Consider the following 16,357-nt stretch of genomic DNA (forward strand, 5'->3'; position numbering starts at 1 on the left):
CTAATGCCCTGTATCTGTATACAATGTTGTACAGAACTAGCATGTATTGGCATCTGCTATGGAGTCCCTGGGTGTCACAAAGCACACAACTACTAGCTCAACTACTCCTCACTACTAGCTGAAAGGTAGGCAGTAGGAGCCCACCCACAGGCACCTCAGAAGACAGCCCTGGCAATTTGCTTCTGAAAAGTCACAGCCTGGAAAACCCTATGGAGCAGTTCTACTCTGCACAGGTGGAGTCCCATCAGTTTGAATGAACTCTGTGACAACAACTATGTTTCAGGTCCGTGTGAGGTCCAGGACACCTGGGGATGAATGCCAGGCAGTCCTCCCCTTAGGGAGCCTACAGCTGTGGCTTTTCAACGTTCTTTTCCTACAAGGATACATAATATTGAAAACTACTCTGCATCTAAGGGCAGAATCAAAATTTGTTGATTGCCCTTAAAATTTGGCAGGGACTTGAAACACTAGCATGTTTGCTAAGTAACGGGATCTTAATGAAAGAGGGTGCAATTTTGGTGTTGGTGGTTGGTTACTGGTTGTAACTCTACGCCTTTTTTCTCAGATTAAAGAAAGAATACGTCAACCCAAAAAGCAAACCAGTTGCCACTGAATTGATTCCAACTCATGGTGATCCCACATATTGCAGAGAACTGCTCCACAGGGTTTTCACGGCTGTGACCTTTCAGAAGACTTCCAGGCCTCTTTTAAGGTTTATGTCCAAACCTCACGCTGTTGAGTTGATTCCGACTCATAGCAACTCTATAAGACAGAGTAGAACTGCCCCATAGGGTTTCGAAGGTCGTCTGCCACATCGTTCTTCTGTGGAGTGGCTAGTAGGTTCAAACAGTTGGCCTTTTAGTTAGCAGCCCTGTGCTTGATCACTGAAGCATCAGGTAGTAATAAACGCAATGGAGAAAAATAAAGCAGGGAAAGCTGAAGGAATTTTTGTGTGCCCTCAAGTGGATTCCAACTCATAGCGATCCTACAACAGAGAGTAGAAGTTGCCCACGCTGTAATCTTTATGGGACTAATAGCCAGGTTTTTCTCCTGCGGACCCACTACAGCGTTTGTAATCACCCCCGCCCCTTTCCGTGAGCAGGCGAGGGCTTAACCATTGCGTCACCAGGGCTCCCTTCTAGAGAAAAAAAAAAAAAGAGAGTAAGTTTTAAATAGGTGCTTAGAGCAGGTTTCACTGAGAGGAGAACAAGAACAAAGAGATAACCCTGGGGGTGTCTGGGAGAAGGGCACTCCAGACAGATGGAGAATGCAAGGCCCTGAAAGAGAGTAAAGAGGACAGTGTGGTTGGAGCCAGGGAGCCTGTAGCAGCAGGAAGTGAGGTCAGAGAGGTAGTTGTGACTGATTCTATGAGAGTTTTAAGGATTAGGGCTTTTACTCTGAGGAAGGTGGGGAGTCAGGAGAATGCACTCTAGGGGGAGGAGGGCAGGGAGCCCAGATAGAGGGCTAGTGTCAGGCTGGGAACCCAGGTCCTCTGACTCAGCCCACTGCCCTTTCCGTGCACTTAGCACTTGGCCTGCCCCAGACTTGAGGTATAAATCGTCCATGAACTAACTGTTGAGAAGGTGGGAACCTAGGGGAACTCCAGCCTGGAGGAAAGGTTTCCAGGCAGATCCCACCCAACCCAGTGATCACGAAGTCCAATTATAAAATCGTGCTATGGCCTTATTAGCATTAGAATAGTCCCTGTGTGGAGCTGTCTAGCTCAGGACTCTGGGTCAGTGGTCCGAACACACCACTTTGTGGCCTCAGGCAAGTCTTCTAACCTCAGGCGGACTCAGTTACTTCATCTGTAAAATGGGACTAAAGGCCCTTAACTGCCTCTTAGCATCCAATGAGATCATACGAAAGCTCTTTTTAAACATCATTATCGTTTACAAAATGCAAGTAGAAAACTGGAGCTGACTTCAGAGGATTGACTTTGCACATTTTAAAACTGTTTTAAAAAGGACCAAATACATATTTATCTCCTCCGCGGTGAGTCGGCACCAGCCCTCTCACCTAGCACCGGCAGCGGGGCTGGGAGCGGCGGGGCTGGGTGGGGACAGGAGCGAGGTGGTGCTGGGGTCCCGCGCAGAGCCAGAGCTCTTTCTGTCCGACTCCGGCCGTGTCCTCAGCCGGCGCGCGGGGCGGGGAGCGACTGCAGGGTGCGGAGAGGGGACAGGCGGGGCGCGCGGCAGCGACGCTGACTGGGCGGAGTCGCCCGCGCCCTCCCTCCTCCCGCCTTGGTCCCAAGCTCCTGGCTCCGCGCCGCGCGCTCTTTCTCCGACAGCTGCCCCGGGAGCCCAGTCCTACCCCGTCTGTCTCGCCCGCTGCCGCCGCGCCATGACCACCCAGCAGATAGTCCTCCAGGGCCCGGGACCATGGGGCTTCCGCCTCGTGGGGGGCAAGGACTTCGAGCAGCCGCTCGCCATTTCCCGGGTAAGAGCAGCCTGGGACGCGCGCGAAAGCAGGACGCTCCTGGGCAAGAGGGCGGCGCGCCCCGGCGTCCTGGGGAGCCTGGGTCTCCGCGGGCGCTATCGGGGACGGCAGCTTTGGGCGCCGGGGACGGGAGCCGGGACCGAGCGGCGAGTCCAGGTGTGCCGGGTACACCACGCGCTAAGCGCTCTCCGCGCGCCTTGGAAGGGCAGCTCCCGTCGCTCTTTCCCTGGCGCTGCGTTCCCGAGCGAGCCGGCAGGTGGCTGGGCGTACACTTATTGGGTCCGCTAGAAAGAAGAGGGCAGTTTTCGTTCCTCCTCCCCGGAAGCGCAGCTCCTCGTGTGGGCGCGCCTTGTGAACCCGCGAGGGCATGAGGGTCCCCCAAGACCGCGCACGCTAGGAAATGGGCCTTCCTGGCTCTTAAGACTCAGGGCGGCAGAAAGCAGTTTGGAAGCAGCAGGAAAGACCTGGAAAGTGAGGTGGAACGGGTGGAAAGTTTACTGTGTGGCGTGTGGGGTTAACAAAACAACAACTGAAACAACTAGTTTTCCACTCTCGGGACTTGATCCATAGCCCGGTCTGCCATTCGGAGAAAAGCAGAGTATTGGAAACAAACAAACTAACCCCAGATAAGATTCTTGGTCATTCTTTCCTGCGGGTGGTGGCCATTACGTCTTTCCACCAGCCATTCCCGAATTATCATCCCCAGGGGATGAAGGAGTTGGTACTGGGGTGGGGTGGGATTCCCACCCCGTGTGTTTGGGGGTGTTCTTGAAAACTTCGGGGGGCTCATGTGTTTGGAAGGGCCCAGGCTCGATCTGGGACCACCAGACCCATCACCCCCAAATAAAGTGGCAACCCTAGTGAGACCCAGATCAGAGACGGGAGTGTGTAGGCTCAGGCTTTGGCCGTCTGTTGTTAGGTGTTGTCAAGACGATTTCCACTCAAAGCGACCCCATATGACTATGGTCACAGCGTAGAACTGCCTTATAGGGTTTTCTAGTCTGTAGTCTTTGCCAGAGCAGATTGCCAGGTCTTTCTCTGGAGGAGCAGCAGGATAGGTGTGTTCAAACCAACAACCTTTTGTTATCAAGCTCTTAACTGTTGGCTGTCTAGCGCGGTCCAAACACAACTGATGTCCCACTGCAAGTTGCCACATTCAGTGCCTGTGCCTAGAAGGCATAATGAATGTTTTTTGATTGAAGAAAGGGAACAGAAGCCCACCCTTTGGCAGCTATGCCCTGCCTGGAGGCCCCTTTGGGCCCATCTGAGTCAGAGGCACAGCTCAAACTTGCTCCCCGACCCGCCTCCCATCTTCTAAATACTCCTCTTCCTTGAATAGTCTGGGAAGGTGCCTGTAGGTCACTTTGACTTAAGTCCCTGCCTCCAGCAGCTGAAGGAATATGGAAGGAGGTACAGGAGGAGAGGAGGCCTTCTCTGCCAGTCCCAATCCTACCCCGCAATCTTTCCAGGTGGGCCTTGCCATGTTGGGAGGTCTCCTCTGACTATTCCATTCCCAAAAGCAGGAGACCTTATTCTTGGCCCTGTCGGTCACCTGCACACCTTGTCCTACTGGACTTCCTTGATTATTCTCACAAGTCCACGCAGTCTTCCCAGCCACCAGCCGAATTCCTCAATCACAGGAACTATGCCTTCCCCACATGGAGACCTCCGCCCCCGAGCCTGGCACAGAGTGAAACCTGGCAGCGTGGGTGAATCCTTGTGGCTTATTAATAAATGCTTGCCCTGGGTAGGCATTGCCTCTGCACATTTAGACTCGCTTACCTCATAGTCCATTTGCGCCTGCTCTTTGTGTCTATAATTAACCCGTCAGCTCTCTCCACTTTGGAGATTTATATATGACGTGAAACCTTTTTTTAAGTAGTAGAGGATGTATGGGCAATCTGTTAAAAGGGCAGATACCGCCTGTCATTTTAGCTGCCTTAAAAAATCTTAATGCAAGTGGCACTGTGCAGGAATGATGGCATGGTGTGGAACACCAGACTCTGAATGCATTTGTTTGTACCTTCATGTATTCATTCGTTCATCAGCACATGCTTAATGAGCAGGTGCTATGTGCTACTGTGCAAAGCCTTAAAAACCAAAACAAACCAGTTACTGTTGAGTGGATTCTGACTCTTGGTTGCCTCATGTGTGTCAGAGTAAACTCTGCTTCATAGGGTTTTCACAGCTGTGGTCCTTCAGAAGCTAATTGCCAGGCCTTTCTTCCCATGATCCTCTGTTTGGGTTTGAAGTGCCAACCTTCCAGTTAGCAGCTGAGCACTTACCTCCCAGAGGCCTTATACAAAGCCTTAAAGCCCCAAAACCAAACCATTGCCGTCGAGTCGATTCCGACTCACAGCGACCCTATAGGACAAAGTAGACCCGCGCCATAGAGTTTCCAAGGAGCGCCTGGTGGATTTGAACTGCCGACCTTTTGGTTAGCAGCCGTAGCATTTAACCACCACACCACAAGAGTTTCCATACAAAGCCTTAGGGACCCAGAAATGGGAAGACATAGCTCTACTGTTAAGGTGTTCATGGTCTAGTGAGGGAAGCTAACCTCTTTTTTTGGGAGGAGGGCGGGAGCTAATCTTTACAATACCCCTTGGCAAGTGCTTTAATGAGAGTGTGAAAGTGACATAGGGAAGGTGGTAGCATTGTCATGCTGGTAGTAATTTCTTTTCTCATTATCTCATTGCTTCCACATGGAAAAGACATGGGCCTGCTCACTTCCTGGGAATAGGAAGGTCCTTGTCTTAAAGGGGCCCTGGGGTGGCGGTCTGAGATCTGGTGCTGGTCTGATTTCTGCTTCTTATTTGAACTGTACTTGAGGTGAGCCTTCTACTCCTGAGGCTAAGCTTCCTTATCTCTATAAGGGGGATGACACGGCCTTGGGCTGTGAGTTAGTGTATGCAGGAGTGCTCTGTAAACAGTGAGCATTATTGAGGAAGTGTCTGTAGTGACAAAGTTATTCACACCTTCTGGGTGAGAGGTGTGCATTTATTATCCTGGGCAGATGACTTTGCAGGTATGGTTTTGTATGTGGAGACTTTGAGTCTTCACACCAGAACAAACCATAAAATTAGGTTAGGAGAGGAGTGCCTTTTATTTAAATAACTATGTTTGCATTCTGTTGCATGAATTATTCTAGTATTGGTTCAAGTCTTGTGTTAAACTGCTGTAGCTTCTGAATATAACTCTCTGATCTTGTGTACTTGAATTTTTTTCCATTTTCTTTTTTAACTTTTTTTTTGTTGTGAAATAAACACACATAAAAGGTCATAAAACACAAATGCACAGGAGATGATTATAAAGGAAACACCTGTACAATCATCACCCAGGTCAAGGAGTAGAACATTGTATGTAGCACCTCAGAAGCTCGCTAAAACTTAGCCACTATCCTTGACTTATGATAATCACCTCCTTGCTCTTCTTTATGGTTTTACCACCTAAATATGATCCTCAACACCATAGCTTAGTTATGCTTGTTTCTGAACGGAATCACGTTATTGTTCATTGCTATCAGATCAGCCCCCGACTTGTGGGGACCACACGCACAGCAGAATGAAACGCTGCTCGGCGTTGCACCATCCCTGTGATCGGTTGTGAGTCAGGCCACTGTGATCCATAAGATTTTTCACTGGCTGATTTGCAGAAGTAAATGGTCAGGCCTTTCTTCTCAGCGTGTCTTAGTCTGGAAGCTCCGCTGAAACCTGTTCAGCATCATAGCAACACACAAGCCACTATGGACAGATGGATGGTGGCTGCATATGAGGTCAACTGGCCAGCTGTTGATCCCGGGTCTCCCACTTGGAAGGGGAGAATTCTATTACTGAACCACCACTGCCTCCAAACAAAATCATACAGAATGTGTTTTCTTGTGAATAGCTTCTTTTTGCTCCTCAGTGTTGGCTTCTATGTTATTGTGACAGACATGAAATTTCAACCCAGATTTTCAAGTTTAAGTGGACATAAGTTAGCTTTTTTCTTTTTCCAGTTTCTCATTTAAGCCCTTGACCCCTGACCTCCCTGATGATCCAGAGACAACATTTGCCACCAAGCCCTGAGATTTTTCCTCTGTCAGTTCCTCCTCCAAATCTACAGTTGTCCGTCTCCTTGAGCTTTATTTTATTTTATTTTTCCGAAGTCAATTTCTTACTTCCTCTAATTGCCTTCAAGGGAAGCCTTCACAGAACCCATTCCACACCCAAGCCAAAATTGCAGCTCAGTTTATGTTGACTGTTTTTCTCTCCTAGCAACTGACAAAAGACAGGAAGGGGTGGGGCCAGAGATCAGGGGATGCCCTGAGTTGCAGGAGCTGCCCACTTGAGTCCTGGAGGAGCCTTTCCCAAGAGCCATGTGATTTTATGGTAACTGCTAGGCCCTTTGCTCAAGTATCACCAAAACCAAACCCATTGCCGTTGCATCGATTCTGACTCTTGTAACCTTTTGGTTAGTAGTTGAGTACTTAACCAATTATACAACCCAGGCATTCCCAAGTATCACAATCAAAACCAAACCCACTGCTGTCGGGTTAGCGACCCCATAGGATTTCCAAGGCTGTAAATCTCTACGGAAGCAGACTGCCCCATCTTTCTCCAGAGGAGCCGCTGGTGGTTTCAAACTGCCAACCTTTGGATTAGCAGTCAATCGCTTTAACCACTGCGCCACCAGGGCTCTTTCAAGTATCACAAGAGGTACTTACTGATGGATACTCTGTAGCAAGAGGGTCGTTTCTGATTTTTAAGTGTTATTTCCAGAGGACATTACATCATGCCTTAAAGGTTGAAAGAGCAAGGCTTGACTGTTTGATTATGAAGAGCAAGACATGTTCAGAATGAGTCAGTACGCATTAATGGCCCTTGCTCTGCACTTCTTCGTTCTGAGAAATTGATTACCTGGGAAATACTCGATGCTCCAGCTGATCACTGCTGACCTAAGGGGAAAGGAGGAAAAGGATAAGTCAAAGGGAATCACACGTAAGTGATTGAGCCCACAGGCATGCAGTTCATGAGCCCTGTTATCACCCTCTGACCAGATACCCTCTGCCCTACCCAACCTCTTGGATATACTTTGCTGGTTTATCTTTAGGAGGAGAAAGGGGAGAGGAATGAATGGCTTTAAGATATTGAGTCTCTAACCACTGAACAACACTGTCCTAGGCTGATCAGGCCTCGGGAAAGCACTGAGGAATTGCTCCTGTTCTGGCACTAGAAGAGGGCTGGATTCCAAGCTGTGCTTTTTCCCTAGGCCCTACCTTACTGTTGTTCCATGGAGGAGCGGCAAGATAGTATTCTCTGCCTTTTACAGAGAGGGAACCTCAGGACCCAGAGGTTAGGTAATTTATTTGAATTTACACAACTGTTCACTGACTGAACTACTTCTTAACTTTGTTGTAAAGGAGAGGGAGAGAGACAGGTTAAAAATGAGCACAAGTGGCTATGTCAGAAAATTCAATTTTAAATGATGATTTGACTTCTAGTACATGTCAGGGGAAAGCCTGAGGAAGCTGCTGGAAAGTGCCAAGGAAAGTGTCCAGAGTGGGGACTTATGCTGGGGCCCTGTCCTGTGCGCCTCACTGGATGACCCTGGGCAAGTCACAAGCCTTTTCTGGGGCTCAGTTCCCTGTAAAGATAAAATAGAAGAATGAACAAACCAACCAACCCTTTGAATACAGCCAAGAGAACCCTGTGGAACAGTTCTACTCTGTAACACATGGGGTTGCCCTGAGTCAGGAGCCAACTCGAAGGCAGCTAACAACAGCAACAGTTTTTTTTATTGTTAAAAAGCAGCTCAGCCTCATATGGTATTAGTTGCACCTTTAACCTTGACTGGGAAAACGTACTATGAATTAGGGAACCCTGGTGGCACAGTGGTTAAGAGCTAAGGGCTGCTAACCAAAAGGCCCACAGTTGGAATCCACCAGGTGCTCCTTGGAAACTCTATGGGGCAGTTCTACTCTGTCCTGTAGGGTTGCTATGAGTCAGAATCGACACGACGGCAATGAGTTTGGCTTGGTTTTTTGGGTACTATGAATTCAGGAATGTTTTCAGATGAATTTGTATTTTAATAATCACAAGAAGTTCCATTTACACGTGGAAGTTTTTTTTTTATCTAAATTTTATTTTGTTGTTGAGAATATACACAGCGAAACATACAGCAGTTCAACAGTTTCTACATGTACAGCTTAGTGAGGTTGATTACACTCTTCCAGTTGTGCAGGCATTCTCACTCCCCTTTTCTGAGTTGGTCCTCCCCCATTAACAGAAACTCACTGCCCCATAAGGTACATGTGGAAGATTTTTTAAGAGAAAGGCCTGCCTGGGCAGTTAGAGAAATGTTTATTTTATCTGCATGTTATAATAACCACGATTAAAACATATATAGGATTCTTTATATGCCAGGCACTGTTCTAAGTGGTTTATATATTCTCTCAGTAATCCTCAGAAGTGTCTTATGAGGTGGGTACAATGAAGATCGCCATTTCACCCAGGAGGATACTGAGGCATGGAGAAGTGAGCTGTTAGAAATTGGCTGCCTATATCATACAGCTTATGAATGATAGAGCTGGAATTTGGCTGGGCAGTCTGCTGTCAGAGCCTGTGGGCTTACTTGCTGTGCCATAATAACGTATTAATAGCAGCTAACAGGTTTTGAGGGCCCAGTCTGTATTAGGGATGCACTTATATTGTCTCTTTCTGTATTCCCTACAACCCATGACATTGGGACACAGGACACACAGTCAATAAATTGTAGAGCTGGAATTTGAAGCCAGGTTAGCTTTTAGCTACTGTATTCTGCCTCCTGGTTATCAATAACTGTCAATATTTCATTGCTAGTAATTTTACCCAGCTCAGAGCTCTGCAAAGTGCTAATGGTGGCGCAGGCTTCTGCATGAAGGGTAGGACCCTCCTGTGCTCCTCATCCCAGAGCCTCTCGCACCACTCAGGGTTGGCTGAAGTGGCCTTCCAGCTGCTTTGTGGCCTCGGCCCTGGTGTCTCTGGAACTCAGAGCATCCTAGAGAGCAGCCCCTCCCTGCCCTGTCTTTTCCTGAAAAGCCAGAAGCTGTGGCCTCCCCAGGGAGAGTTGACATTCCAGCCACGGAATACCGTGTCCATTTGGACAGTGGAGAACAGAAGGGAAGAGTCGAAGGATTAGCCTGAGAAAGGCCCACCTGGGTAACTAGGAGAGGATTTGGGGACAGTGTTCATAGCAAATGAAGATGACTGAGTAGCGGACAGAGCCACCTTGCCCAGCCAGTGACCAGCCTGGAAAGTGGTGGCCAAGCCAAGTCCCAAACTTAATATATCCACAGAAACCTATGACTTAAAAGGTAATTCTTGAACGGCTGTTAGTGTCCTTTGTAGTGGTTGATTTATTATCAGCCTTGTGGGTGAGTGGGAACGCTCATCCGTAACTGAGGTCTGTGGTGTACTTTCTCAGGTACATTGCACTGCCTTCTTGGTAAAGGCCGTAAACATTAAAAATGACTTTGTGAAGGAAGCAGTGGCCGTGTAGGAGGCGAAGTTCCTGACCAAGGACTCAGGGCCTAGTTTTTATAGATATGACCACTCGTACCAAATGAGACAATAAGGACGTAGGTACCAAAAAAGATGCATACAGAGAGATTAAACCTGAATAATGCAGTAGCCGTTCAAGTCCATGTCTTTAAAAAATTATAAAAAATACTCATGCTTATAAAGGTAGACATACCCATACACTAAGACCCAAGAGTTCTACTCCTGATTATATACCCAATAGAAATGTGTCTACCCAGGGACCAAAAGACATGTTCTAGAATTCTCAAAGCAGTGTTATTTACAGTAAACAACTAAATGATTCAATTTTTAATAACAGAGGAATGGATAAGTAAATGATGGTATAGTTATATAAGGAACCCTGGTGGCACAGTAGTTAAAATGCTCAGCTGTGAACTGGAAGATTGGCAGCTAGAACCCACCAAGCAACTCCCCGGAAGAAAGATGTGGCAGTCTGCTTCCATAAAGATCGCAGTCTTGGAAACTATTGGGCAGTTCTACTCTGTGCTATATGGGTGTTATGAGTCGGAACCAACTCGATGGTTTTCTACAGTTATATGATGGAAAACTGCACAGCAGTGAGAGCAGAGGGATTACAACTGTTCCATGCAGAATGTCGTGGATCACACACACACACACACAAGATATTGAGAGAAAGAAGCCAGACACAAAAGGATAAATACCGTACGATCCCATTTATATAAAATCAATCAGGTAAAATTAATCTGTAGTCAAAATCATGGCAACTTTTGTGGGACAGTAAGTGTTGAGAAGGGGACTTGGGTCAGGTGAGGCTTCAGAAGTTCAGGTAGTGTTTACCTGGTGTTGGTTCTACAGGTGTGCTCTTTCTACAATCTACCCAGCTTTGTATTTATAATTTGGGCCTTTTTCTGTATGCGTGCTATACATCAATAAAATCTTTACATAAAAAACCTCATTCTTGTTATAAAAAGGTCAAATAATTTGCAAGTCTGGAATGCGTAAGGGAAAAGCCTCCCTCACGCCCTTCCCAGTCTTACTTCCCTGAGATAAACAGTGTTAACTGCAAAACTTTCTGGACTTTTTGTATTCGTATAGCTTCTTTTAAAACCAAATTACTAGTCATGGTGGCCTATTTAGATTTTATTGCTTTGTACTTTCTGCCTTGTTTTTACTGCAACAAATCAAGAATTAACGATAGCTTGATGTCCTGGAAAAATGCAGTCTTGGTATCGGCCTGATCTGGGTTCAGACCCTGTCTTGTCCATTTATTAGCTTGTGTGTCCTTGGGCATGTTTGTTTCTGAAGCTTCAGTTTGCTCATTTGTAAAATGGGAACAGTAGTACTTGCCTTCAAGATTGTGGTGAGGATTAAAATGATGCACAGAGATAGCCTAGCACTGTGGTTAGCACATCAAGAGCAGTAAGATATAGTGGTTCTATTGAAAAAAAAAATTAATGGGAGCTACTATGTATTTGGAAACCCTGGTGGTGTAGTGGTTAAGAGTTCAGCTGCTAACCAAAAGGTCGGCAGATGGAATCTACCAGGTGCTCTTTGGAAACCCTATGGTGCAGTTCTACTCTGTCCTGTAGCGTCACTATGTGTTGGAATCGACTCAAGGGCAATGTGTTTTCTTTTGGTACTATGTATTGAGAGCTTATTATGAGCCAGACATTGCTCTAAAGTCTTTGCAATATTATCTCATTTAACTCTTCCAACGATCAGAGGAAGTTGCTGCTATTACAGATTTCATTTGACCAATGAAGTAACTGAGGCACAGAAAGGAACTTGCCCAAGGTTACGTGTCTAGTGAGTGGTTAGTGTTTGAGTTAGGGTGGTTGTTGTTGTTAGATGCCATTGAGTTGGCCTCTGACTCGTGGTGACCACATGCACAATGGGGAAAGAAATACTGCCTGGTCCTGTGCCATTCCCATGGTTGGTTGCAGGTTGGATGATTGTTACCCATAGCATTTTCATTGGCCGATTTTTGGAAGTAGATCGCCAGGCTTTTCTTCCTAGTCCATCTTAGCCTGGAAGCTCTGCTGAAACCTGTTCAGCATCATAGCAACACAGAAGCCTCCACTGACAGACAGGTGGTGGCTGCACGTGAGATGCATTGGCCGAAATAATACCCAGTCTCCCACACGGAAGGTGAGAATTCTACCACAGACCCACCACTGCCTCATTCGGGGTGGTAGTTAGAGCTATTAAAGGCATATAGGGTTCATAGGTGCCCTTTAGGAGACTTTCGAGAAACTCGACTTCTTTTTTTTTTTTTTTAATTTTTGTTGTGCTTTAAGTGAAAGTTTACAAACCAAGTCAGTCTCTCATACAAAAACTTATATACACCTTGCTGTATACTCCTATATTCTCCCTCTACAGCAACAGCACACTGCTTCCCTCCACTCTCTATTTTCGTGTCCACTCAGCCAGCTTCTGGCCCCCTCTGCCATCTCATCTCCTCTGTAGACAGGAGCTGCCCACGTAGTCTCATGTGTCTACTTGATCCAAGAAAGTCACTCTTCACCAGTATCATTTTCTATCCCATAGTGCAGTCCAATCCCGGTCTGGCTTTGGGAATGGTTCCTGCCTTGGGCTAACAGAAGGTCTGTGGACCATAACCTCTGGGGTCCTTCTAGTCTCAGTCAGACCATTAAGTCTGGTCTTTTTATGAGAATTTGAGGTCTGCGTCCCACTGCTCTCCTGCTTGCTCAGGGGTTCTCTGTTGTGTTCCCTGTCAGGGCGGTCATCGGTTGTAGCCAGGCACCATCTAGTTCTGGTTTCAGGCTGATACAGTCTCTGGTTTATGTGGCCCTTTCTGTCTCTTGGGCTCATAATTACCTTGTGTCTTTGGTGTTCTTCATTCTCCTTTGCTCCAGGTACGTTGAGACCAATTGATGCATCTTAGATGGCCTCTTGCTAGGGTTTAAGACCCTCCAGGTGCCACTCTCCAAAGTGGGATGCAGAATGTTTTAATAGATATTATTATGCCAGTTGACTTAGATGTCCCCCAAAACCATGGTCCCCAAACCCCCACCCCTGCTACGCTGGCCTTCGAAGTATTTGGTTTATTCGGGAAGCTTCTTTGCTTTTGGTTTAGTCCAGTTGTGGTGACCACTCCTGTGTTGTGTGTTGTCTTTCCCTTCACCTAAAATAGTTCTTATCTACTATCTAATTAGTGAAAACCTCTCTCCCTCCCACTCTCGTAGCCATAAAGCATATTTTCTTCTCTGTTTAAACTATTTTTCGATTTCTTAAAACAGTGGTCTCATACGATATTTGTCCTTTTGCAAGTGACTAATTTCATTCAGCATAATGCCTTCCAGATTCCTCCATGTTATGAAATGTTTCACAGATTCACCATTGTTCTTTATCGATGTGTAGTATTCCATTGTGTGAATATACCATAATTTATTTATCCGTTCATCTGTTGATGGGCACCTTGGTTGCTTCCATCTTTTTGCTATTGTAAACAACGCTGCAGTGAACATGGGTGTGCATATATCTGTTCGTGTAAAGGCTCTTATTTCTCTAGGATATATTTCAAGGAATGGGATTGCTGGATCATATGGTAGTTCTATTTCTAGCTTTTTAAGGAAGCGCCATATGGATTTTCAAAGTGGTTATACCATTTTACATTCCCACCAGCAGTGTATAAGTGTTCCAGGCTCTCCAACATTTATTATTTTGTGTTTTGGATTAATGCCAACCTTGTTGTAGTGAGATGGAATCTCATTGTACTCTTGATTTGCATTTCTCTAATGGCTAATGATTGTGAGCATTTCCTCAAGTATCTGTTAGCTACCTGAATGTCTTCTTTAGTGAAGTGCCTGTTCATATCCTTTGCCCATTTTTTAATCAGGTTGTCTTTTTTGTAGTTGAGTTTTTGCAGTATCGTGTAGATTTTAGAAAGCAGACCCTGATCGGAAATGTCATAGCTAAAAACTTTTTCCCAGTCTGTAGGTAATCTTTCAACTTTTTCGGTGAAGTCTTTGGATGAGCATAGGTGTTTGATTTTTAGGAGCTCCCAGTTATCTAGTTTCTCTTCTGCATTGTTAGTAATGTTTTGTATACTGTTTATGCTATGAATTAGGGCTCCTAGCCTTGTCCCTATTTTTTCTTTCATGACCTTTATTGTTTTAGATTTTGTATTTAAGTCTTTGATCCATTTTGAGTTAGTTTTGTGCAGAGAGTGAGGTGTGGGTTTTGTTTCGTTTTTTTTAACAGATGGATATCCAGTTATGCCAGCATCATTTGTTAAAGAGACTGTCTTTTCCCCATTTAACTGACTTCGGGCTTTGTCAAATATCAGCTGCTCATATGGATGGATTTATGTCTGGATTCTCAATTCTGTTCCATTGGTCTATGTATTTGTTGTTGTACCAGTACCAGGCTGTTTTGACTACTGTGGTGGTATAATAAGTTCTAAAATCAGGTACAGTGAGGCCTCCCACTTTGTTCTTCTTTTTCAGTAATGCTTTACTTATCCGGGGCCTCTTTCCCTTCCATATGAAGTTGGTAATTTGGTTCTCCATCTCATTAAAATATGTTGTTGGAATTTGGATTGGAATTACGTTGTATCTATAGATGGCTTTTGGTAGAATAGACATTTTTACAATGTTAAGTCTTCCTATGCTTGAGCAACGTATGTTTTTCCACTTACGTAAATTTCTTGTAGTAGTGTCTTGTAACTTTCTTTGTATAGGTCTTTTATGTCTCTGGTAAGATTTATTCCTAAGTGTTTTATCTTCTTGGGGGCTACTGTAAATGGTATTGATTTGTGATTTCCTCTTCAATGTTCTTTTTGTTGGTGTAGAGGAATCCAACTGATTTTTGCATGTTTATCTTGTATCCTGATGCTCTGCTGAACTCTTCTGTTAGCTTCAGTAGTTTTTTGAGAATTCTTTAGGGTTTTCTGTTCATAAGATCATGTCATCTGCAAATAGAGATACTTTTTCTTCTTCCTTACCAATCTGGTTGCCATTTATTCTTTATCCAGCCTAAAATGCTCTGGCTGGGACCTCCAGCAAGCACAATGTTGAAAGGGAGTGGTGATAAAGGGCATCCTTGTCTGGTTCCCGATCTCAAGGGGAATGCTTTCAGACTCTCTCCATTTAGGATGATGTTGGGTGTTGGCTTTGTACAAATGCCCTTTTGTTATGTTGAGGAATTTTCCTTCTATTCCTATTTTGCTGAGAGTTTTTATCGTGAATGGGTGTTAAACTTTTTCAAATGACTTTTTTTGCATTAATTGTTAAGATCATTTGTTTCTTGTCTTTTGTTTTATTTGTATGATGGATTACATTAATTGTTTTTCTAATGTTGAACCATCCCTGCATAACAGGTATGAATCCTTCTTGGTCATGGTGAATTATTTTTTTGATATGTTGTTGAATTCTCTTGGCTACAATTTTGTTGAGGATTTTTACATCTAAGTTCATAAGGGTTATAGGTGTGTAATTTACTTTTTTTATGGTGTCTTTACCTGGTTTTGGTATCAGGGATATGCTGGCTTCATAGAACGAGTTTGGTAGAATTCTGTCCTTTTGTATGTTCTGAAATACCTTTAGTAGTAGTGGTGTTAATTCTTCTCTGAAAGTTTGGTAGAACTCTGTAGTGAAGCCATATGGGCCAGGGCTTTTTTTGGTTTGGAGTTTTTTGATTACCTTTTCAATCTCTTCTTTTGTTATGGGCCTACTTAGTTGTTCCACCTCTGTTTGTGTTAGTTTAAGTAGGTAGTGTGTTTCTAGGAATTCATCCATTTCTTCTAGGTTTTCAAATTTGTTAGCATACAATTTTTTGTAATAATCTGATATGATTCTTTTAATTTCATTTGGGTCTGTTGTAATATTGCCCATCTCATTTCAAATTCAGGTTATTTGCTATGTTTCCCGTTTTTGTTTTGTCAGTTTGGCCAATGGCTTATCAATTTTGTTAATTTTTTCAAAGAACCAGCTTTTGGTCTTGTTAACTCTTTCAGTTGCTTTTCTGTTTTCTATTTCATTTAGTTCTGCTCTAATTTTTATTATTGCCTTTCTTCTAGTGCCTGTGGGTTTCTTTTGTTGCTCTCTTTGTATTTGATCAAGATGTAGGGGTAATTCTTTGATTTTGGCCCTTTCTTCTTTTTGTGTGTGTGCATTTATTGATATAAATAAAAGGTTGACCTCTGAGCACTGCTTTCGCTGTGTCCCAAAGGATCTGATAAAACCCAAATAGGAAGTGTTTTCATTCTCATTGGTTTCTATGAATTTCTTTACTCCATCCTTAATGTATTCTATAACCCAGTCATTTTTGAGCAGGGTATTGTTCAGTTTCCAAGTGTTTGATTTCTTTTCGCTGCTTTTTCTGTTACTGATTTCTAGTTTTTTGGCCTAATGGTCAGAGAAGATGCTTTGTAATAT

At 44.7% G+C, this 16,357-nt stretch overlaps 1 protein-coding gene across 1 annotated transcript in view; it reads left to right on the forward strand.

Moving 5' to 3' along the window:
* Nucleotides 1-2,252: 2,252 nt before the first annotated feature.
* Nucleotides 2,253-16,357, forward strand: part of PDLIM1 (PDZ and LIM domain 1) — a 53,349-nt gene continuing 39,244 nt past the window's right edge. The window contains exon 1 of the mRNA XM_003409219.4: nucleotides 2,253-2,439. Within this exon, the coding sequence (XP_003409267.1) occupies nucleotides 2,344-2,439 (96 nt within the window). The 5' untranslated portion in view covers nucleotides 2,253-2,343. The remainder of the gene's footprint in view (nucleotides 2,440-16,357) is intronic.

This window comes from Loxodonta africana, chromosome 16 (assembly GCF_030014295.1).
Source record: "Loxodonta africana isolate mLoxAfr1 chromosome 16, mLoxAfr1.hap2, whole genome shotgun sequence".
Lineage (NCBI taxonomy): Eukaryota > Metazoa > Chordata > Mammalia > Proboscidea > Elephantidae > Loxodonta > Loxodonta africana.